Source organism: Natator depressus, chromosome 15 (genome assembly GCF_965152275.1).
Source record: "Natator depressus isolate rNatDep1 chromosome 15, rNatDep2.hap1, whole genome shotgun sequence".
Taxonomy (NCBI): Eukaryota; Metazoa; Chordata; order Testudines; family Cheloniidae; genus Natator; species Natator depressus.
In genome coordinates, this window is record NC_134248.1 from 13,507,716 (window position 1) to 13,531,143 (window position 23,428).

The 23,428-nt window shown below is 41.2% G+C and overlaps 1 protein-coding gene across 4 annotated transcripts; it reads right to left on the bottom strand.

Moving 5' to 3' along the window:
- Window positions 1–4,700: 4,700 nt before the first annotated feature.
- On the bottom strand, window positions 4,701–22,465 carry LOC141999318 (solute carrier family 2, facilitated glucose transporter member 11-like). Of its 4 annotated transcripts, none has more exons than XM_074972613.1 (12): window positions 22,375–22,465; window positions 18,619–18,717; window positions 15,813–15,973; window positions 13,751–13,875; window positions 13,133–13,262; window positions 12,379–12,527; window positions 11,669–11,856; window positions 10,676–10,786; window positions 8,162–8,263; window positions 6,168–6,243; window positions 5,388–5,485; window positions 4,701–4,976 (listed from the first exon to the last, which is right to left on the bottom strand). In XM_074972613.1, exons 1-12 carry the CDS (start codon window positions 22,396–22,398, stop codon window positions 4,770–4,772), a joined length of 1,470 nt encoding a protein of 489 aa, XP_074828714.1. In that variant the 5' UTR covers window positions 22,399–22,465; the 3' UTR covers window positions 4,701–4,769. The 4 variants fall into 4 exon arrangements, with proteins under 4 accessions (XP_074828714.1, XP_074828713.1, XP_074828715.1 ...); XM_074972612.1 differs by having other exon boundaries at window positions 5,358–5,485; XM_074972614.1 differs by lacking the exon at window positions 15,813–15,973 and having other exon boundaries at window positions 5,358–5,485; window positions 22,375–22,396.
- Window positions 22,466–23,428: the final 963 nt, after the last annotated feature.

Below are 23,428 nucleotides of genomic sequence, written 5' to 3' on the forward strand. Positions count from 1 at the left end.
TGCACAATTTGTGATATAATTTTTGATAGTGAAAATCATTGTTATGGTATAATACTAACTGGTAATAAGACTTTTCCTATACACTTTGGGCTCTAGTTTGTCTTTCTATTGTATGACTACACTACCAGTGCTATGGGGCAAAGCAGCAGAGCTGCAGTTATGCCACTGTAGCGCTGGAATATAGACACTTGCTACACCAACAAAAGAGGTATTTCCATCACTGTAGTAAATCCATTCCTTCAAGAGGTGGTAGGTAGGTTGACAGAAGAATTCTTCTATTGACCTGGCAGTGTCTACAACGGGTCTTATGTCAGTTTAACGATGTCTCACAGGGGTGTGATTTTTTTTTTCACATCCCTGATTGGTGTAGCTAAATCAACCTAAGTTTTAGGTGTAGACCAGACTTTAGCCACCGCCTGAGTGTTGTGATGTGGAACTGCTCCTCTCTAGCAGCCACATTAGGAGACCTTGTGCTTAGGAGAGCAAAGAGGAAGACTGTAGCTGGTCCTATGTGAGGAACTGAGCGGGGTAGGGGAGGCTTCTTGCCCCCTCCTCCTCCCTTGCAGACTCGAACAAAGGCCATCCAAGTCCTATTCCTTTTTATGTAACACTATCAAAACCCAACAAGTTCTCCTTTAGATGAGAAATCTGTTCTCCGTAGTTACACGGTATTGTAACATTTCTCCAGGTGACAATTTCAGATGCCAGGCTCAAAATTGTATCTACCTTTTTCTCCTTGCATATTATTTCACAAAGTCCATGTAGTTCCTTGAAAATGTTGTTCAAAATCAAAAACTCTCTGTGCCAGTGGGCAGCCCTACCATGACAAACCAATGTGCAAATGTAATGGAGGGAAAAAAGTTCTGGTGAGGGAACAGAGCTAGTTCAGGTTTACAATTAGTTATTGCCAACAGCAATTCAAAATTATTTACAAAGTTAAGGAAAATACATTAGCAACGTCTCTTAATGTTTTAGATATAATGACTCATAAAATATATTTTTAGTATAAAAATTGTCCAGTATTTCATAGTAGTATTTATATTTCATTTATGATACAGATGGCTACAGGCTCTATATTTGTGAGGATCCTTATGAAGAAAGATGTGTAGGGTCCCACACAGCTTCTTTGCCATGTGTGAAGAGACCTCATCATCACCTCCACATTCCTCTACCAGATGTGTGGGTTTGGTAGTCATTCAAACTCTGGGTCTGCCACTGGCGCAGTTTTACAGACCTATAGGAGAGGAAGGGTGCAGGTACCCGGCTGCTAGAAATAGCCGGTAGGCTGGTGGTGTGATTGGGGCACTACACCTGAGGGATTCAGTGTGTAGCAGAAGATGTGCAGGACCCTGTGCAACTGCATAGGGAACATATGGGTGCTGCTGCTAATACATTTGATTAAACATTAAAAAACCAAAGGTACAGCTTTTCCTTTTGCCATTAAATTGACCGGAGTGTATGATCCCTCAGGGATCAGTCCGTCTCACGTTAAAGTCAGTGATAGATTCTCGTTGGCCTCAATGAGAATCTTTGCATTGCCTTTAACAGGAGTTGGATCGGGCCCTTAACCTATGCTCCAAAATCCATTTTAATTGGTGATTCTGTTAATGTTACACAGAACATTTCCCTGTGTAAGAGAAGTAGGTAAAAAGTCAGGAGCATGAAATAAGTAACTGGGATCAGGTGAGTCATCTGTAGGAGGCGCATGACAGGTTCTGACTCAGCATAAACCTGCTGTGTCATACCATGACATTCAGTGCGTACTAACGGGGGAGAAGGTGAATCCTGAGGCTGATATTTTTGCTGCATCCTGACCCTACAGACGTGATTTTTGTACCTAGCCCTCAAGAAATCCAGCGTGTAACTGGGCTTATTGTTGTACTTTTTACGGTGCATGTCCCTCCCCTGTTCCTCTGGGCTCTATTGCTGCTTTTCACTTTCTGAAATAATAAATCATGAATTGAATCTGAATCCACTCTCACCCTGATGATTTGCCGCCTCAGTGGCGTGTTTTGCGGTATAGTTATAGTGGAACAGAGACAAAAGCCTGCCGTATGTACAAACCTCATTACTGTAGTCCAGCTTATTGGAGTTTAAATCGAGTGATTGTCAATCAGGGATTTGGTAGTACGAGTTTTAAAAACAAGAATTTCTACTGAAAAACGTTAATTGTACCATTCAATTTTTAAACGTCTTTTTTCCTTGCCCACAGACCTCACTCTGAAAAATATTCTTTTGGGGACAGGCCTCAGTCACTAAAGTTTATTTTGAAACATTATTAGGTTTATTTTACAGTTTTGGTAATTATTTAGTGGCCAGCAATTTATGGTTTTAGTAGAGCTGTCAAGTGATTAATCGCACTGTTAAACAATAATAGAATACCATTTATTTAAATATTTTTGGATGTTTTCTACATTTTCAAATATATTGATTTCAATTACAACACAGAATATAACTTCTACAGTGTTCACTTTATATTTATTTTTTATTACAGATATTTGCACTGTAAAAAAACAAAATAGTATTTTTCAATTCACCTCATACAAGTACTGTAGTGCGATCTCTTTATCATGAAAGTTGAACTTACAAATGTAGAATTATGTACAAAAAATAACTGCATTCAAAAATAAAACAGTGTAAAACTTTAGAGCCTACAAGTCCACTCAGTCCTACTTCTTGTTCAGTCAGTCACTCAGACAAACAAGTTTGGTTGCAATTTGAAGGAGATAATGCTGCCCGCTTTTTGTTTACAGTGTCACCTGAAAGTGAGAACAGGTGTTTGCATGATACTGTTGTAGCCGGTGTCACATGATATTTACATGCCAGATGTGCTAAAGATTCATATGTCCCTTCATGCTTCAACCACCACTGAAGAGGACATGCGTCCACGCTGACAACGGGTTCTGCCTGATAATGATCTAAAGCAGAGCAGACAGATGCATGTTCATTTTCATCATCTGAGTCAGATGCCTCCAGCAGAAGGTTGATTTTCTTTTTTGTGGTTCGGGTTCTGTAGTTTCTGCATCTGAGTGTTGCTCTTTTAAGACTTCTGAAAGCATGTTCCACACCTCATCCCTCTCAGATTTTGGACAGCACTTCAGATTCTTAAAATCGTAGGTCAAGTGCTGTAGCTATTTTTAGAAATCTCACATTGGTACCTTCTTTGTGTTTTGTCAAATCTGCTGTGAAAGTGTTCCTAAAACAAACACGTGCTGGGTCATCATCCGAGACTCTATAACATGAATTATATGGCAGAATGCAGGTAAAACAGAACAGGAGACCTACAGTTTGCCAACAAGAAGTTCAGTCTCAAATTTAATTAATGCATTATTTTTTTAACGAGCATCATCAGCATGGAAGTATGTCCTCTGGAATGGTGGCCGAAGCATGAAGGGGCATACAAATGTTTAGCATATCCTGCATGTAAATACCTTGCAACACCAGCTACAAAAGTGCCATCCGAACGCCTGTTCTCACTTTCAGGTGACATTGTATATAAGAAGCAGGCAGCAGTATCTCCTGTAAATGTAAACAAACTTGTTTGTCTTAGCGATTGGCTGAACGAGAAGTAGGACTGAGTGGACTTATAGTTTATAGTTCTAAAGTTTTACATTGTTTGTTTAGTTTTTGAGTGCAGTTATATAACAAAAAAAGTCTACATTTGTAAGTTACACTTTCATGATAAAGAGATTGCACTACAGTACTTGTATGAGGTGAACTGAAAAATACCATTTCTTTTGTTTATCATTTTTATAGTGCAAATATTTGTAATAAAAATAATATAAAGTGAGCACTGTACACTTTGTATTCTGTGTTGTAACAGAAATCTATTTATTTGAAAATGTAGAAAAACATCCAAAAATACTTAATAAATTTCCATTGGTATTCTATTGTTTAACAGTGCAATTATCACAATTAATTTTTTAATCGTGATTAATTTTTTCTAGTTCATCTCATGAGTTAACTGCCATTAATCAACAGCCCAAGTTTTTAGTAAATATCCAAAATAAATTCCAAAGTGAAATCCATGTACACTCACTTTTCCAATATCTTCAGATTGGTCTATGGGAGACAAATGACTCCATAGATCTGGAGAGAATCATACCCAGCATCATGTTAAAAGGCATCATTTCTGGAATACATATATCATTTTATTACAGTAAATATGGGAATAAACTTTTGTTGTATGTGAAGGTACAAAGATAACTACTAAGCAAAGATTTATGAGAATTGTGCCCATTTTTATTGGAGATGCTGCAGGTAGGAGAGGGAGGAAAATGTATCTCTTATGGAACTATCCCAAAGTCAAGATACCCGACTTCCATGTCTTTTTGGTCAAATACGGGATTTTATGGTTTGTCCTCTCCCTCTTTACTATACAGAAATTAATTAGACTAATTAACACACATACTTTTAAGTCCCATTTCTTTGCAATGGTTGCAGCAGAAGGGGACTTGCAATAAAACTGACCAGTTTAGTTATGCCTGAGTGCTCATACCTTCCAGTTCTGGGAAGTGTCTTTGTTAATTACTAAAACCCTCCTGATATAGAGTTGTATGAGGAGATGGGCACCATGTGTGAAGATACTGCCTGTGAGCATGAAAAACAAAGACCCAAATATAAAATGGGACGACTAGGAACAAGAGGTGAGATAGGTGTGAATTATTTTTCAAATAAGATTTTATTAAAAAACAGTCTGTTAGTACATTCAGCTTCCAATTTCATCTTGACAGTGCATTGTGTCAATGAAATCTGACTCTGCTGGCCAGTCAGAACTTGGTGCAGAAGGTGTGTTCTGCAGGGGAATTCTTCCCCGCAGTCAGTAAAAGTTTCTTCCCAAAATGTATTGTACTGAACATCTCTGTGATTTCCATGATCGACTTCCCCTTTGTCTCTGGAAGGAGCAGGTAGGAAAAAATCCCTGAGATGACAAGAACGCCCACAAAGATGAGAAAGGAGAAGGGACCGAGGGCCTCCTGAAGACAAAAATAAAAGAGAAAAAGATGAACAAATCCTCTTCTGACACTTACTTTCTTAGATCCTTGAAGGTTGCTTTGCTTCTCCGGAATGAGAAAAAAATTCAGTCTAAAGAAGAAATGTTTCTTTACATTTTTAATATATGTATAAGACAGCAGAGGGTGGTTGACGATCGGGCCAGTTCACACCCTTCACCTCAAGACTATGTATGCCACCTCTGCTACACAGCAGGCCTCTGCAGAACAGGGACTTTGAGATGGGTTCAGAACATTGATTGCCTACATGGCATTGTAATGTACTTGCTATGCCTTGCTGCCTAGCACAGCCATAAAAGGTGGTTTAAATTGGGAGCATTGAAGAAGAAATCCAAATTGAATTACCACAGTGAAGGGGAATATCATCCCAATTACCATGAGGCCCATCCAGCCAATGGTCCCAGCAATCACAAAGGCAGATGATCGGGCTGACTGGTTGAAGATTTCCATGAGGACAGATGTGACTGCCCCAGCTGAAGAAGCAATGTGAAAAAGTAGTAAAGAAATTTATGTGGGGTTTTCCCCTAGGAACTTTGGTCACCTCTTTTCCCCAAAATGAAAAAATGCAAATTCATACAATTCATATTTAGGAGCAATATCTGGTCAAGCAGAACCCCAAAGAGTGAGAATTTGTGCCCACCTCCTGGCATATGTGTAGACTTCCTGCTTCTAATGGGGGCTAGTAAGAAGACAGGTTGTCAAGGCACTCATACACCGTGGCTATGGCTATGATATGAAAACCCGAATAAAAATCAGTGACCTACAAGGCTGATATTTTATATCTAAGGTTCCAATAACAAAACATAGTCATTTGTCAGGGACCTAGAATTAGCTTTGGTCCCAAGTGAGGACCAAAACCCTAGCAGGGAGTTGTAAGCTGGTTCTGGCATTGCCATTGTATCTGATTCAGACTGAAATTAAGAAAGGATAAAGGAATGCTAAGAGAAGGAACTGAACATCCCATCAGTTAACAATCCTGAATGGAGCTGGGGTTTTACTTGTGAGTTGAGGATGTTGTAGGATTCTGCTTCACTCCCTTCTCTATGAAGATGTATTTACAAAGTCTAGTTCCATTTCCAAATACCCATCCATATTAATGTGTTCATATAGTGTGGTCCATAGATTTCCCATCATCACCTAAGTTGATGTACTCACATGGTCCAATTCCATAGGCGATAATGAACAAGAATATGAGAATAACACTGCAGGAGGCCATCCAGGAGAACTGATTCTAGACAGAAAGCAATGAGGAGAGAAAGGGGGAATTAATATGGTGGTAGAATAACATGCTCATTACTTTCTACTATCTGGTTTAGTGATTGCCAAGAGTCTGCTTTATATATGGGGAGTAAAATCACTTGTATCAAGGGGTGGGATGGAGGAGAGTTTAGCAGCTGAGGGAAGGGACAAAAGAGATTCAGGAGCTTAAAAGAGTGTGGATGCTTTGCACTGGGGGAAAAAGATTTTCAGCAGCTTAGATGATCACTGGGCAGCTGTCACAGCCATATGTAAGTGGAGAGGAGTGTGAGAGGTGCTGCTGAATGAGAAAGGAGACAGCAGGAATGATCATTGCAAAGATTTTGACAACAGCAAGGCAAGATACGCCCACTGGAGACTGGTGTGTGAGGGGTTAGGTAGTAAGAAGGTTGGAGAGACTAAATCAGGGCACCTTGCTCGTGGGACAGTTACTTGGCAGCTGGAATGCGGATAGTGCTGGTTTAGGAGGAGGCGGTACAGAGACCCCTCCAGGTGAGGACAAGGATGAAGGCCTCATAGAAGGAGCCATGAGTATTCATGTAACATTCAGCCCTGCATTTGTGTAAGCAGAGTCAGGATGAGCTCAACCCTGACATCTGGTGGTGAGGTGTGGCAAGTTGTGGAAAAGAACTTCAGGGGCTGATCTCATTTGCATAGGCACACCCACCCCACCTAGAATGAGGCCATAGCTGCCCAAAATGGTCCCCACTTTGGCTGCTGTGGGATCCCCAGTGTCTCTGTTATTGGGGCAGGAAGAATACATTGTTATTACCCTGATTATGGGAATCAAGGACAGTGGAACTGTACTTGGCCTTTTGTTATGATGGAGGGACTCGCCAGGCAAGGGACATGGGTTCCAAAACTCTGTGAATGGAGAGAGGCTGGGAACAGATATTAATACTTGGTGGCATGGGCCCCCTGGTGAGGGCCTTGCATGCTAATTGCACTTCCTCCTCTCTCCACTGTGGAATATCAGAGCTAATTTTGATTCCATTAGGAGTCTAATTACAGGCTGCTGAGCTGAATTCACTTTGGGCTAATGGTGCACCAGCCCTGAGGCTCCCCTACTACAAGCTGAAATCACAAAAGAGCTGAACTGACTAAGAGCTGAAATCACTGAGTGTTGTGTTAAGTAGTGGGGGAGCCTCAAGATATATGGTGGAGCAGTTTGCGGGATGGAGAGCAGAGCGGAGCGGCTGGTGGAGCAGAGCAGCTCATGGGGCGGCTGGCAGAGTGGAGCCCCATGGAGAGGTGGGGCCATCAGATTTGGACCACGTAAGGTGCCCCTTAAACCCCCCCCCCCATCTCCACCCAGGTTGGGAGGTAAAACTCTGCAGATAAACTTTTGAACTCTGGGGCTGCCCTGACCAGGGACAGAGACTTTTGGGTTGTTGGACTTCTGGGACTTTGGATGATTTGGGTTGCTGGACTCAAGAACCAAAGGGAAAGGACATGCCCCAATTTGCTTGGGGTGGGTTTTTGCTCATGGGTTGTGTTATGAATCCTGTTGGTGGTGTTTCCCCAACATAATGCCACATTGTTTCTCTCTGTTATTACAAGGCTTTTTGCTACACTCAGACTATGTGCTTGCGAGAGGGGGAAGTATTGCCTCTTGGAGGCGCCCAGCGGGGGTGGTATATATTTGTCCCAGGTCACTGGGTGGGGACTCGAGCCGGTTATGCATTGTGTTATTGGAATGGAACCCCTAGATACTGAACCCGGCCCTTGTTGCTGCCATCTCTGACAGGCAGAAGGGTTACATTTGTTAGAGTGCAAAACTAAGGTCTCCCACCAAATGTCACCATGGGGACCAGGCTTAATTTGAGAATAACATAAACAGCAGTTTCTGTGGAAGTGGGAACAGGGCCCCTCAAAAAGAAAAGCTTCCTTACCTGCAGTGAGAGAGCTGTTACTAGGAATGCCATCATCCCTGCCATCAACCCATAACCACCCCATAACAGCATCCGCCTGCCAAACCGGTCAATGATGAAGCTCTGAGGATCAGAAAACACATTGACATTACTGCAAGCATGGCAAATTCCAACCTCCACTCCCCCAGGGAATTTGACTTTCATTCTCTCTTGCTGTCTCCTTCATTCCTTTTCCTTTCAAGAATACAGAAATAGGTGTAACTGTGAAACGTTTGTTAGCCCTGTGATCAAGCAAAGCACTGCTGGGTGCTAGCCTGATGAACTCTGTGGGCGTTTCAGAGCAGCATTTATAATGGAGACTGCTCTTTGGGGCCAGAAAGGGCAGCCTGTATTTCTGGGATGATTCTGCTTCCCTCAGCCCCTCACTTTCCTAGTAAGTCAAACTTTTCCATTTGAATGTATTTCATTTAGAGCCATGAGGATATTATTCTACGTTATTTGTGGTCCCATCTATTTAATTAGATGTTAATATGCCAGCTATCTGTAGCCTTGGTTTAGTATCCCCTGCAGAGTCTGAATCTGGCGTGTGCATCTCCGCTATAGCAATTGTAATGGTCTTCACTGAAAAGTCTCCTGAAATAGACATGCGTGCCTCTTTTTACGTGTGTTTAAAAATAAAAATGACAAATCATAAGTTTTATAAGGTTCTCTCTCAGCTGTGTTAGTTCCTTTCCTCGTATCATTGATAAAGGTGAAATTATTATATTATGGCCATGGTTGTAAATGGATCCCAAGGATCTATGCAAAGATGGGTGAAGCAGATTGGAGGCTGAAGTTCTGTGGCTACTCTAATTTCAGAGAAACTCTGGTAGGCAGAGTGAATACCACAGTTAACATCCTTTCCCTTGCAAAAAAAATATTATAGGGATTTTAGTACCACAGCTGTTTGGGGTTCCATGTTGCGTCTTATTTAGAGGATGGCAGCATATCTCCAACAGTGCAGTGAGTCACTAGCACCATGCTGTGCCATTTGATCAGTTCTGACTCTGAGTGAACCCCTACTGAACCCCATCACTTTCTGCAGCACTGTGACATTTTCCCAGATATTTCCCATTCAAGGAATGACTCCCCTACACCCTATTTAGTTAATGAGTTACCATGAGGTTATATCCCAAAGTTGCAGACAGCCTCTATATCTGACAGACCATCACATAGATTTTCTGGGTGTTATGTATAAAATTGCACCCTGAAAGTCAGATTTTCAAAAGTGAATCAACCATTTCACGTAGCTGCTGCAGTCTGCCACTATCTTGACATAAAGTGGCATTTTTCCCCTCTGCCTTTCCCACTTCTTCTGCTATATCTGATCTCTCACACAGCTATTACCTGTATATAAACATTATTATCAATGGGAGCATGACGTAAACTCCTTTTAAAAATAACCATAAGTCTTGATTTTTAAAAGAAATTGTGGACCATGACCACCCCCTCCCACCCCCCGCAAAAAAAATGGGAAGTAATCTGAGGGGTAATGGGGAGGTGTCAGGGTTCTAGTCTTTCACCAGCACCCCATTGGGATGTTGACAGAATTCTATCCATTTCTCCGGGTTCAGGCACACATTAGCATTCTGAAGGAGATGGATTCTCAGCCCTCCAGCCAAGTTGTCTGGATGCTTACCCCTTTCAAAGTCCCAGGGAACAAACAAACAACTTAGGAGCAGCAAAGAAAACAAAGGAAAAGGAAATATACAGACAATCCCATTTGGCCACTGGCCTCTCTTCCTTCAGAAGGCCCCTGGACAGGCTGTAATGTAGCTCAACATCCGCTGGTTCGCCAGCAGAATAGATAGATTACAGCCCCCTTTGACTCTGCGGACTTGGGCATTCTTTTAGGCAAGGGTGTAGATTCTGGTCTCTGCCAGGACTCTCCCTGGGAGCTAGGAAGCTCAACACTCTGCTCTTCTCAGAGCTGCTCACCAATGAGGTCTGGTCTACACTTAAAAATTAAATCGACCTAGCTATGTTGCTCAGGGCTTTGAAAAATTGTGTGCCCTGAGTGCTGTAGTTAGGTCAACCTAACTCCCGGTGTAGACACTGCTAATTCAATGGACAAATTCTTCTGTTGACCTAGCTAACATCTCTCGGAGGGATGGATTAACTACATTGACGGAAAAACTTCTGTCGATGTAGGAAGCATCTACATTGTGGCTCTATAGCGGCACAGCTGCAGTGACGTAGCTGTGCCACTGTAGTGTAGACATGCCCTGAGCAGAGCTTCCCCCATCTTAAACTTCTCTTCCAAGTCTCAAAATGACTCGCAGGTGTGGTGAGGTGGGGCCACTTCAGCCCGGAGAAACTCCTTAGCCCCTTCCTGTTGCAGGGTTTATGTTGTCTTTCACAGTTTCATATGGTGGGGTAGTGGTCACACAAAAAGATTCTTCAGTTCATGTATCGAAAGAGCAGTTCCTTTTAAGAAGGAACTGGCTCAAAACACATTTCCCTTCACCCTCCAAACCCAAGTCAGGTCTGACTTACACACAGGATGTTAGAGAAGAATTCACAGATCCCAACTCCTAATGCTATATATGGAATAAGGTCTTCATCCAACCTGGCTGCGCGGAACACTTCAAAGGTATAAAAGTAGATCTGGAAAATGCAGTGAAAAGGAATTTTAACAATGAAGTGTAATCAAGGTATGTGAGGTGTGCTTGTGCAGCAGCATTCAGATCTCAATCCTTCACCAGTACAATATCACCACGTGGGTTTTTATTGGGGGTCAGGAGAGGAAACAGAGGGGCCTGGATTCTATTTGGATTTCTATTTCAAAGCAAGGGGAGCTGAGGCAGCTGTTTGAAATCTGAAATTCGAGGGTCTATTAGGGATTAATGAAAGGGTTTTGGGGGTCAAGAAAAGAATGGAACTGAAAGAAGCATTGTGTTAGGAGAAAAGAGGGAATAAATAAGGGAACTGGGAGAAGGAGCTGGTTGGAGCGGGGAGAAGAGGAATGGTACTGGGCGGGGGAGATGAGAAAGAGAAACGTTCTTAGGGCCCTTGCTGTCTGGTTTGGCAGAGGCTGGTAGAAGGAGATCCCTTGATACCACACAGAATGAAGGGTAGATGGCAATACGCATCTGCTACTAGCAGACAGGAACTTAACTGAGACCCAAATCTGTACAAAGAGTTCTCAAGGTCCTAGACGGAGAGAGTGAGTTTGTACAGCCATCTGTCCTAGAGAAAGAGCTTCTAGTGAGAACAAAAAGGAAATCAATGGGACAATACCCTTTCAGGGAACATTAACATCCACTGTGCTGGACCTATTGTATACACAGGCATGTGTTCACTTTAGAGTGCTGAGAAGCCCGGTAGTGTTAACGCCAGTGAATGTTACCACTTGACTTACTGCAGTGAACTCTCTATGAGGAGGAGAAAAGAGGATCAAGAGGAAGTAACAAGTAGGAACTGTGGCTCTGTAATGTTCTCCATGCTACCTAATAACAGTTCTGAGGTTGGAATTGAGGAATACTCAACTGCACTCAAGCCACACAGCTGTATGCTCATCATAAGGAGAATCATTATATACAACTGCCAACGCAAGGCTGGGTCTTTCATCACTTCCAGGACACTCATGGTTTTGATGCTTTTCATTGCTGCCTTCTCCTTCATCATGTCATCAAACTCTGCTTGATGATCCCCTTCACCCCAGAGCTCCTTCATGGCTATGGAGGAAAAATAGCCAAGCATAATTATTAGTACCATTGTTTTTTATTTATAACACTGTAGTGCCTGGCAGACCTATCCATCAGCTGATCCAGCCACTCATTTCCATCATTCAATTGGCTAATGAATTAGTGATTAGATTATTCATTAATCATTCAGTAATCATTCATAATTCAGTCCATCTATTGGTCCATCAGTCACTGATTGACGATATCAATCAGATATGGCTTAATGGAACACACTATATTACACATTGCTATTAGCTGGTAGTTGTCTGTCTCTTGTTTTGTGTAATACAGTAATATTTTAGAGGGTGATCTTGAATAACTACAAATTAGTAATTTTTGTCTACACTAATTTAGATCTCCACCAATATCAGTACAAGATCCTTGTTGATTAGAATTCTTAAGAAAGATCATTGGTGGATGATGGGAAACTCGGTTCCATCTAACAGGCTGACCCCTTCAATGGCTATCAATATAATAAATCAGAGATTTGGAGAAGGGCTTGTCCCATTTTACCTTTCAAACAACCTTCAGTGTCTTCCTTTTGCATCAAAAGGTAGGGTGGGGACTCAGGGAAGAATGGCAAAGAGACCAGCTGGACAAATGCTGCAATTCCACATATGGCCAACAGCAAAGGCCACAAGGATTCGGTTCCTAAAAACACTCTGTAGAGAACATATAAAATATATTTATGGTTTAATAAAATAAGATAAAACAACTTTGTTTTCTGGAGGAAAAAGTGGACCAACAAACGCTATATGCAGATGGAAATGGAGAGGATAAATTGAAAGAAAATTTGGACAACTGGAAAGGAAAATAGCTAAGTAAGTGCCTTAGTTCTATAGTTTGTTCTGAGGTTTTCCCCATAATTAAAAAATAAAAATTCAGTGGCGTTTGTTAATCCATGCAACTGCTATTGAGACCAATGCTGCAATTCTAGATAAGACCGAAGAATTCGGATCCTCAGTCTTCGTGAGTTACAACGATAGTAACTTTAGCAACTTCTTTTTTGTGTGATAAGTAGAGAAACTGACACACTATGCACAGACAATGGGAAAAATGGATGAAAAGAAAAAATATTTAGGCTGCATGGTCCCGAGATAAGTGCATATATTCTGCCTGGAGAAAGGTAGTAGCCTAGGACTTGGGAGACAAGTGTTTGATTCTGTGCTCTGACACAGATGCATTGTGAGGATAAGTATATTAAAGATTGTGGTGTGCTCACATACTGGGGTGATGAGGCCATGTACGTATGTAAAATAGACTGTACCTTAATCCCATAATTTGCCCTAAAACTTTTCCTAGTGTCAAAAACACAAGAGCATTGGTGTTTGCAAATCCACGCAGCTTCTTCGGTGAAATTTCTCCTAGGTATTGACTATGTGCGTTCAAACATACACCTTGAATGAGGAGAAGAAATAGGAAAGTTATATTTATAGAAAGAAAAATTGTTTTTTTTTTTCAAATCACATTCTGCCAAACTGCAGCACTCTCCTTTTTTGAATTGTTTAAGTATTATCTGCAATAAGTCATCAAACTGGAAAATTACATCTTCTAGAACAAAACATTTAATAAATCACTATTCCCATTCCCAAATTTTTTTTTCAGTTGAGTCCTTGTGGAAGTAGACGGTGATTTGCTATATTTTATTATTGCAGAGTCCAGCCCCAGCTGGCTTAATATGCAGGAGAACTGCCTGAGCTGCACCATCCTATAGATGTATGCAGCCTGCTTCCTCTGATGCTGGGTGTGGCCTGGCCCCTACCTCCTCTCTAAACCTTCCTGCTCTACCTGGGGTGCTGTGCTCCCTGAGGAGCTCTGAGAGGGAGTGGTCCCTATGTTCTCCCAAGAGAATAACTTGTGTACATACAGTAGTGTGAGGTCCTACCTGCACTGATGCCATAGAGGAAGCGTCCAATCAGAATCATCTCAAAAGACTTGGCAGTCTTACTGAAGCCCATGTGCAAGGCAGCTACCATTATGAGCATATTGTTGCACAACAGACATTTCTTTCTGTAGCAGCAAATGAAATACAGATGTGAATCAGGTTTTCCCATAAATATCTCTTCTGTCACTTTGAACAAATGGGCTCCTGTTATCCAGTGAATGTACAGACAAAGCCATGGCTGTTCTTAAAAACCAATGCTTTGGGGTGTAGCAATTTCTGTTAGATAGTGACATGAGAGACACCAAAGGGGAGCACTCCACTGAGGTTATAGTGGATTCCTGAAGAGAGAAGTGCTGAGAGAAAATAGTTAAACAGTATTCATTGCTCCCTTTCTAGGATCCTATATCCCATCAAAAATATTGCACCTATCCCAAAACATAGAAGGAAGAAGTCAGCTTTGTAAAAGCCAAATTAAACGGCCATATTAAACAAGGGAGAATTAGAGTTTCATTCTCTCTTTTTGGGGCAGCAGAAGAGGAGTGAGCTTTGTTTACATTTTCTGAAGCACCAAATATATTCACAGAAGTAAGAACTTGAAAGGTTTTTTTAAAGTATCCAAGCAATTAAAAACAAAAAGGCTTCTGCTTCAGGCAATCTATCACAACCTCAGAAAATATCTTTTTACCCTTGGGCAATATTTTACAGCTGTTGCCCCAGGAAATAAATATTTGCGTACTAGAAAATCTCCTGAGAATGGAGCTCAAATAAAATTTCAGTGAAAAGATATATGTTTACGTGTTACATTGAATAATTATGAAATGATTAATACATAATTATGAAAAGAACAATAAGGAAACAGTAACAATTGTGTATTTGTATCAGTCTAATTTACATATGATTATTTATTCTTATAATAGTCTGTTTTTTTCACTTTCATCAGTAGAGTGCTTTAAGAATTCCCACATTCACTATCCTATATTTCTCCCAAGAAAGAGTGTGTTTCAGTGGCAATTCTATTGGACAGATATTAAAATAATGTTTAGCCCCTCCTCCCTGCCTGTTGGAAAGAAATTGTATATCCAATCAACCATAGTGGAAATGTGCTTATGTATCTTTAAGGGATGAGACAGCTTGTTAACCTTCGGAACTCTGTGTTCTTGTTGAAGGACACTTGAAAATTTTGTGTTCTGAAGGCTTGGAGATTGGGTAGGGCAACTTGGTCTGGATTTTATAGAGACTTTCTGGCAGCTGAAAGTAGAGATAGATCTAGGATAGTGGCGGAAAAGATAGGTTGGGGAGGGGCAAGTGGAGGTGTGTGTTCAAGGGAGTTGGTTGGAGAGGGGACCAGCAGGTGGAGGAAAGGTTGAGTGGAAGCATATAGTGTGAGTGTGTGAAGTGGACCAAAAGCTGAGAAGGGGATACTATTGGGCACGTCTTTGGTTTTTTGAAAGGGGTCTGCAGCTGGTATATTTACTGTTGCAAGGAATAAAGAATCATGAATTTAGCCCTGGTATGTAAGTAAATGGGGAAATTATTTTCAAATATTTTGTTAGTGTGTGTGTATCTATATCCGTCTCTATCTTTGTAATTTTAAGTCTGTTTCCTCTCAGGGGTTCTACCAAGGGAGGCACCTTCACTTTCCACAAGAGGCTCTCTAGTTGTTTTGCCTGTGGAGACTGCAACAGGGAGGAACTAAATTAATTCATCTCCTGACTGCCCTGGCCACACACACTTCTCAGTGAGAGAAGAGTTGTGCAGCTGTAACCTCTCCATGGACTTTAGACTGCTGGGGGTCCTGCACCCTGCTTCACACTGACGGAAGCTGGTGAAAAACGGGTGAATTTATTTTATATTCCATAAGCGCTCAGTCCTAGTCCCTTGTAGTTTTGCAACTGACTTGAATGAGACCAAGTTTTAGCCTTTAATGATGTAGGAACTTAAAACAGTTTTTGTTTTTTGTTTATTTAAAAATAATTTTGTTCCCTTTTCAGTAAAATGTTTTTCAGCGTTAAATTAACTAATACAATTCCTCATTAGTGAGCTGTTCAGAAAAGATACGTACTTTCCATATTTCACAAACAGGTATCCACTACACAGACACCCCAGTAGTCCCCCTACACAGTAGATAGACACAATGAGGGACCACAGCAATGTGATGGTCTCCTGATGGAGAGGAGAGCCATATCGCTCCAGCCAGGTTTTGTTGATAAACCTCTTAATGTGCTGAGAAGGAAAAGGGGATTTGCATTAACAGTAATTATAACTCCAAAGCATTATTCACAATCATACTTCATTATATTTAAAGCTGGCTTTGGTTTCAACCAATAGTTACTATTTAAAGAATGACAACATGAGACTTACTTGCAAATAAAAGTTTAGGAAAAGCCCACATACCCACATTTCTTGTTATTACCAATCTGTATCTCTGAAAATCAGTTTTGAATTGCTATATATTAATTTCACAATGGGGGAATAATGGGGTGGTGCTAAAAACTGGTGGTATTATACACATCTGCAGTAGAATTAAGTGGTGATGTCAGAAATGCTGTTTATTGTTTTTAATTAAGAACCTAAGACTGGCCCTACTGGGTCAGACCAAAGGTCCATCCAGCCCAGTATCTTGTCTACCGACAATGACCAATGCCAGGTGCCCCAGAGGGAGTGAACTTAACAGTTAATGATCAAGTGATCTCTCTCCTGCCAAACAGAGGCTAGGGACACCAGTCCTTACCCATCCTGGCTAATAGCCATTAATGGACTTAACCTCCATGAATTTACCCAGTTCTCTTTTAAACCCTGTTATAGTCCTAGCCTTCACAACCTCCTCAGACAAGGAGTTCCACAGGTTGACTGTGCGCTGAGTGAAGAAGAACTTCCTTTTATTTGTTTTAAACCTGCTGTCCATTAATTTCATTTGGTGGCCCCTAGTTCTTATGTTATGGGAACAAGTAAATAACTTTTCCTTATTCACTTTCTCCACACCACTCATGATTTTATATACCTCTGTCATATCCTCCCTTAGTCTCCTCTCTTCCAAGCTAAAAAATCCTAGCCTCTTTAATCTCTCCTCACATGGGACCCGTTCTAAACCCCTACTCGTTTTAGTTGCCCTTTTCTGAACCTTTTCTAATGCCAGTATATCTTTTTTGAGATGAGGGGACCACATCTGTACACAGTATCCGAGATGTGGGCGTACCATGGATTTATATAAGGGCAATAAAATATTCTCCATCTTATTCTCTATCCATTTTATAATGATTCCTAACATCCCGTTTGCTTTTTTGACTGCCGCTGCACACTGCGTGGACGTCTTCAGAGATCTATCCACGATGACTCCAAGATCTTTCTCCTGATTAGTTGTAGCTAAATTAGCCCCCATCATATTGTATGTATAGTTGGGGTTATTTTTTCCAATGTGCATTACTTTACATTTGTCCACATTAAATTTCATTTGCCATTTTGTTGCCCAATCACTTAGTTTGGTGAGATCTTTTTGAAGTTCTTCACAGTCTGCTTTGGTCTTAACTATCTTGAGCAGTTTAGTATCATCTGCAAACTTTGCCACCTCGCTGTTTACCCCTTTCTCCAGATCATTTATGAATAGGTTGAATAGGATTGGTCCTAGGACTGACCCTTGGGGAACACCGCTAGTTACCCCTCTCCATTCTGAAAATTTACCATTTATTCCTACCCTTTGTTCCCTGTCTTTTAACCAGTTCTCAATCCATGAGAGGATCTTCCCTCTTATCCCATGACAACTTAATTTACATAAGAGCCTTTGGTGAGGGACCTTGTCAAAGGCTTTCTGGAAATCTAAGTACATGATGGCCACTGGATCCCCCTTGTCCATATTAACATTTTGATCGAATTTATTGCTTACAAAAACAAAAGACTATTAGTATGTGAACTTCCCCAGTAAATTCTGATAGTACACCTCCTCCTTGACATGATGGTCTTAATTAATTAATTAATATTATTACAGTCAAGGGCTTCTCTCTTAAGCAAAGACTGCAGCAAATTCTGCCATTTTTTTGATGACTGTATGATGCAATAACCAAACTTGTTTTCGCACATAATCTAAACCGTGTTTGAATCCAAGTGTTGAGAGAGGAAAGGCTACTGCACAAATTAACTGCACAATCTCATCCACTGAAACTTGGCGTGTAAAATGTTGTGTATATTTCCACCCTCAAATGTTGGGTCCTGTTATCAATTCCTTTTAAACGTCCGTGTTCTTAAGTGTAGGTGATTGGAACAATGGGAGGAAGGCCAAAGGACGTTTTGAGGGTTGAACCAGCACCATGTCTTAACCTTGATGTATACCCTTTATGTTCATCAAGTTTATAGTTCACAAACAACCCTTACTACCCAGTCCATGGAGTGTGACTTAAGGGACTACAAAGATACTTCAAAATGAAGAAGACAGTAGCAGAGAGGGATTTACTAAGAATCCTCTTCCTAAATCCCTCAATTCAGCAATAGACTACACAGGGAATAGTATCAGAGGGGTAGCCGTGTTAGTCTGTATCCACAGAAACAACGAGGAGTCCGGTGGCACCTTAAAGACTAACAGATTTATTTGGGCATAAGCTTTCGTGGGTAAAACCCCACTTCATAGTACTCATTTCCCAATGTCCTCAGCCTTTTAAAACGCTACTGAAATGCTATCTGTGGAGAGAAGGTCTGTCCTTTATCCAGACTCTCATCTTACTCTTTCTTTCTGTACAGAATGGGAATGGAAAAAGCTGGGAACAGTCTCAATAGAAACACTTAATGAATTATTTGAAGGACAAGGAGCATCCTCAAGCTAGGACCCAGCCCCATGCACATTCAACCAAAGAGGCGTCTTTGATTAAGACTTTGCTTACCACGGAAGGGTAGTTGATCACAGAAAGGTGAAAACCTGGTAAGAGGTTTCCACCAATTCCCAACACAAGCATCATTTGAAATAGCCTCCGATACTGAATCTACAAAAAGACGATAAAACACACACTCAGTGTATGGTGAGATCCATGTATCTACAGCTCTCCCTTTCCAGAACATGTCTTATTCACTGCAGACACTTCTAGCTATTGAAATCTTTTCACAGTTTGCAAGGTTCCAGCCCAAAAGGGTGTTATCGACCATTCAAAGATGCCCCCCATCCCAGCCAAGTGGTCAGAGAGAACCAACATTCGCTTGGAGTCTCCTAATCTAAAGAGACAAGACAAAGACAGACCCACTACTATTCACTACATGGGAAGGACCATTGCATTCAGGATGATAGAACTGACAATGTGTCAATGAACATGTAAATATGCTGTCCAAATGCCTATTAATGATACTGGGGTGTGTGAAACTGCGGCATGTCATCCCCTCTTATCCCATGTTACCTGTTTTATTTCTACAAAGGGAGAACTTTTATTCTTTACCACCTTTGTCAAAACAATATTTCAGGGTAAAGAAGGTTTTTTTCATATTAGGCTTACTACACTGAGGCCATGTCTACACTTCCACTTATGTTGGCAAAACTTACGTTGCTCAGGGGTGTGAAAAAAACACATTCCTGAGTGACAGAAGTTTCGCCGGCATAAGTGGTAGTGTGCACAGTGCTATGTCGGTGGGAGAGCTTCTCCTGCCGACATAGCTACCACCTATCATTGAGGTGGTTTTTTTTATGTCAGCAGGAGAGCTCTTGGCCATCAACATAGAACGGCTACATGAGCAATCTTACAGTGCTGCAGCTGCATCAGTACAGCTGTGCCACTGTAAGCTCGCTAGTATAGACATGGCCTGAGAGAATTGCTAGTCTTCGGATTGTCGCTGCCTCTGGGCCATGAGAGAACCCTGACACCCCAGGCGAGTTTGTTTTCATTCTGCCGAATACTTTGGGAAGGACCGTTGGCAGTGCTATGCTCTCTCTTTGCTCCTGGAACAACCTGGAGACAATAAAGAAGTGCTCCTTCTTCTGTTGGCCATCCCAATGCAACCACAGAGCTGAGAGAACTGTAAACTAACTATAAATTTAACAATTAGAACTATAACTCTCTGTCTTTCTCTACACACACACAATGAGAGACAACACAGACAGCATTTTTTTCATTCTGAAAATCTAACTATCTTTCTTTTAACTGACGGTTTCACTGGTTCCTTAAACTCACTTGACTAGGGTCACCTTTTTTTTTTTAGCTCTATGGATGAGTAGTACTATGTAAGAGCTAATTGTTAGTATTTACTATTATGTGCTTCCCAGATCAGTACAGTATATTGTGTCCTAACAAACTCCCATCATTTTTTATGTTTATTGACAAATTTAATGTGGTTTCCTTTGTATTTCACCTCCTCATTGTATTTTGCACACAGCCTGGAAGGATCCAACCCCAGGTACTGAAGGAATTAGCTGAAGAAATTTCTGCAAATATTTGCAAACTCATGGATGGCAGGAGAGGTCCCGGAAGCTGGGAAAGGGCTAACGTGGGGCCCATCTTTAAAAAGGAGGAAAAGGAGGAACTGGAGAACTAGAGACCAGTCAGCCTGACTTTGATACCTGGGGAAGCTACTAGAGCAATGTCTAAAATATTCAGTGTGCAAATACCTGGAGGATGAAGGGTGATCACCAGCAGCCAGCCTGGATTGACTAAGAACAAATCTTGGCAAACCAGCTTGATTTTGTTTTTTGACAGGGTAACTGGTTTGGTGGATAGGGGGAATGCGGTGGATACAATATACCTGGACTTCAGCAAGGCTTTTGACACAGTCTCACATTACATTCTGATAAGTAATCTGGAAAAATGTGGACTCGGCTCAACTACCATTAAATGGATACCTAATTGGTTAAACAACTGCAGGTAAAGAGAACTATTAAAGGAATTATGTCAGATTGGAGGGAGGTCTCAAGTGGGATTCCATAAGGATATGTTCTGGGTGTGGTGTTATTTAACATCTTTACTTTATGAATAACCTGGATGTAGGAATAGAGAACTTACTGATCAGATTTGCAGATGACACAAAGTTAGGGGGATTGCAACACTTTGGAGTATAGAGCTAAAGTTCAGAGAGATCTTGATAAAGTGGAGAACTGGGCTATAGATAACACAATGAAATTCAGCAAAGACAAATGTAAGGTGCTACACTTAGGGAATTAAAACTAAATGAACAAATACAAAGTGGTGGATAACTGGCTTGGCAGCAGCATAACTGTGAAGGATCTGGGAGTTGTGGTGGATCACAACCTCAACATGAGTGAGCAATTCAATCCTGTTGCAAAAAAAAAAAAAAGCAAAAGAAGAAAAAAAAGCAAATGCAGTTTTAGATTGCATTAACCAAAGCATAGCATGCAAGTCATGGGAGGTGATAGTACTGATCTACTCAGCACTGATTAGGTCTCAGCTGGAGTCCAATTTTGGTCACCAATGCATAGAAAAGTGTAGAGAAACTGGAAAGGATCCAGAGGCAAGCGACAAAGATGATTGAAGGGATGGAGTGCAAGCCATATGAGCAAAGGCTGAGGGAACTTGGTATGTTTATTTGGGAAAAAAAGAGATTAAGGGAAGACATTATAGAGGTCTTCAAATAGTTGAATGGCTGCCATAAAAAAGATGGAGAAAAGTTGTTCTCTCTTGCCACAGAGAGCAGGACAAGAGGCAATGGGTTCAAACTACAGCATAGCAGATTTAGATTAAATCTCAGGAAAAACTTCCTAGCTGTAAGAACAGTAGGACAATGTAACGGACTGCCTAGGGAGGTTGTGGAAGCTTCTTCACAGAAGGCTTTCAAAAGGAGGCTGGAGCCATCTGTCATGGATGGTTTAGACACAACAAATCCTGGATCTTGGCAGAGGGTTAGACTAGATCACCCTTGTGGTCCCTTCTAACCCTATGGTTCTATGATTCTATAACCCTTATTATGGCAGCATTGCTAATCATGGGACTTCAAAAGTTTACAAAACAGAGCTTTAAAAAACCCCATGAGATTGTTATGAAAATAATGAGACTCTATAATAAATGTGATGGGTTTTTTGTGTCTATCTTATTATTTTATTAATATTTATTATTGGGGAAGTTCCCCCTCTCTCAATGAGGAGGAAGAATGTCCTCATATAGGTGCTAATGCATTTTGAGATGGATTTTCACACACCAGTTCAAATCTCTGTACTGTTCATGGGGCTTGTTTTTTCCTGCTTTCCCACATCACTTCGCAGGCCTGCAAACAGCTTTCTCTCATTTATACTTGTATATTTTTAGGCAATGTTGCCTCCTCCTGAGCCCCTCAGAGCGGAAGCAAAGGCTCAAGTGTCTCCCCACAAACCCGTTCTGCTGTATTTCTTCTTCCTCCCTTGCTGTGCTTCCAACTGTCCCAGCACCTCAAGGTAATCCTCCTTTACCAGTAGTGCCTCCCTAGTTTTGTTAAAGGGGTATTGCACCCAAAATTGTTTTTTTTTTCTCTGTCCATCGGAATCGCTACCAAATAGACCATTCAGTATCCCCTTGTTGTAGTCTTTATAACTATATCACACTGTTTTAAAGATTGTTTAATGAAAATGTACAGTACCTTCTCCGGCATTGGCAGTGGTGGGTAGGAAGTGGAAGACAGATCCTTCCTATTATTAATATCTGATGTGATTAAAAAAAAAATAGGGAACTCACCAGGTCTGACAGGTAGCTGGCCATTTCCTACTGAAAGCTCGGCTGTTCGGAATCACTGGCAGGTCCCTGTCAGATGGGTGATCTGCTTTCTAAGCTTTTTCACCCAGGCACGTTACTTAAGTAATGAGGAGCTGGGATCATGGGACTGAAGTTAAATTTTTACTTTCTACGTTTTCAGTGAATTATGTTGTTTTTAGTCATTGGACAGGGTTTAGACCTATTGGATTAAATATTTCAAGAAACAGATATGTCAAGCCCAGTCCAAAACACAGAGAGATTTTTCCTCCCCCTATATCAGGAGGGCTCTTGCGGACCTGGGATGGGAAGCAGGTAGCTAGTTCAGACATCAAAGCTAAACGGTGTTTCGGTTATTGTAACATACTCTGATTCTCTGATATATGAGACATTGCTCTGATAGTAACTCATTCATTTTAAGGCTGATGAAATGTTTAAACAGTTTAACATCATCCTCAGACCTAAGTTCTTTTGTTGTTGTTTTCAGACTTCAAACTTCTTATCTCACTTTTAAGACCCTGCACAGCTTCCTTCATCTTTGCTTTCATTTCCTCGTCCTCTTCTTCATGTTGTGTGTGCTCCTCCCAAACTTCATCTAAATGTTTCACTCGTATCTTCTCCCACACTTCCCCTTACGCTCTGAACTTCTTCCCTCTCCTTAAAGACTGGATGATCTCTGTCTTCAGTATGACAGCCCAGAAAGAAATGTTATTTTTAAAAACATTGACCTACATCTGCCCAGACACTGTTTGTATTCAATCTAAACTATTTATTTTGGTTGTAAACTCCTTATGGCAAGGCCTTTGTCTTCCTTTATATTCTGTACTGCGCTGGACATACCGGCAGGCAGCAGTCTCTAGAGTGGAAGATGATATCTAGAAGGATAACTGGTGCGCACACACATGGCACAATGGCAGAGGTAGGGGAAATACTAGCCAAGAAATTGGGGCAAACCCTTATTCTTGCAAAGAGTGCTGAGATATATTTAATGTCTATGCAGCAAAGACAGGAATTTGGTTTTTAGGACCTCATCATGATA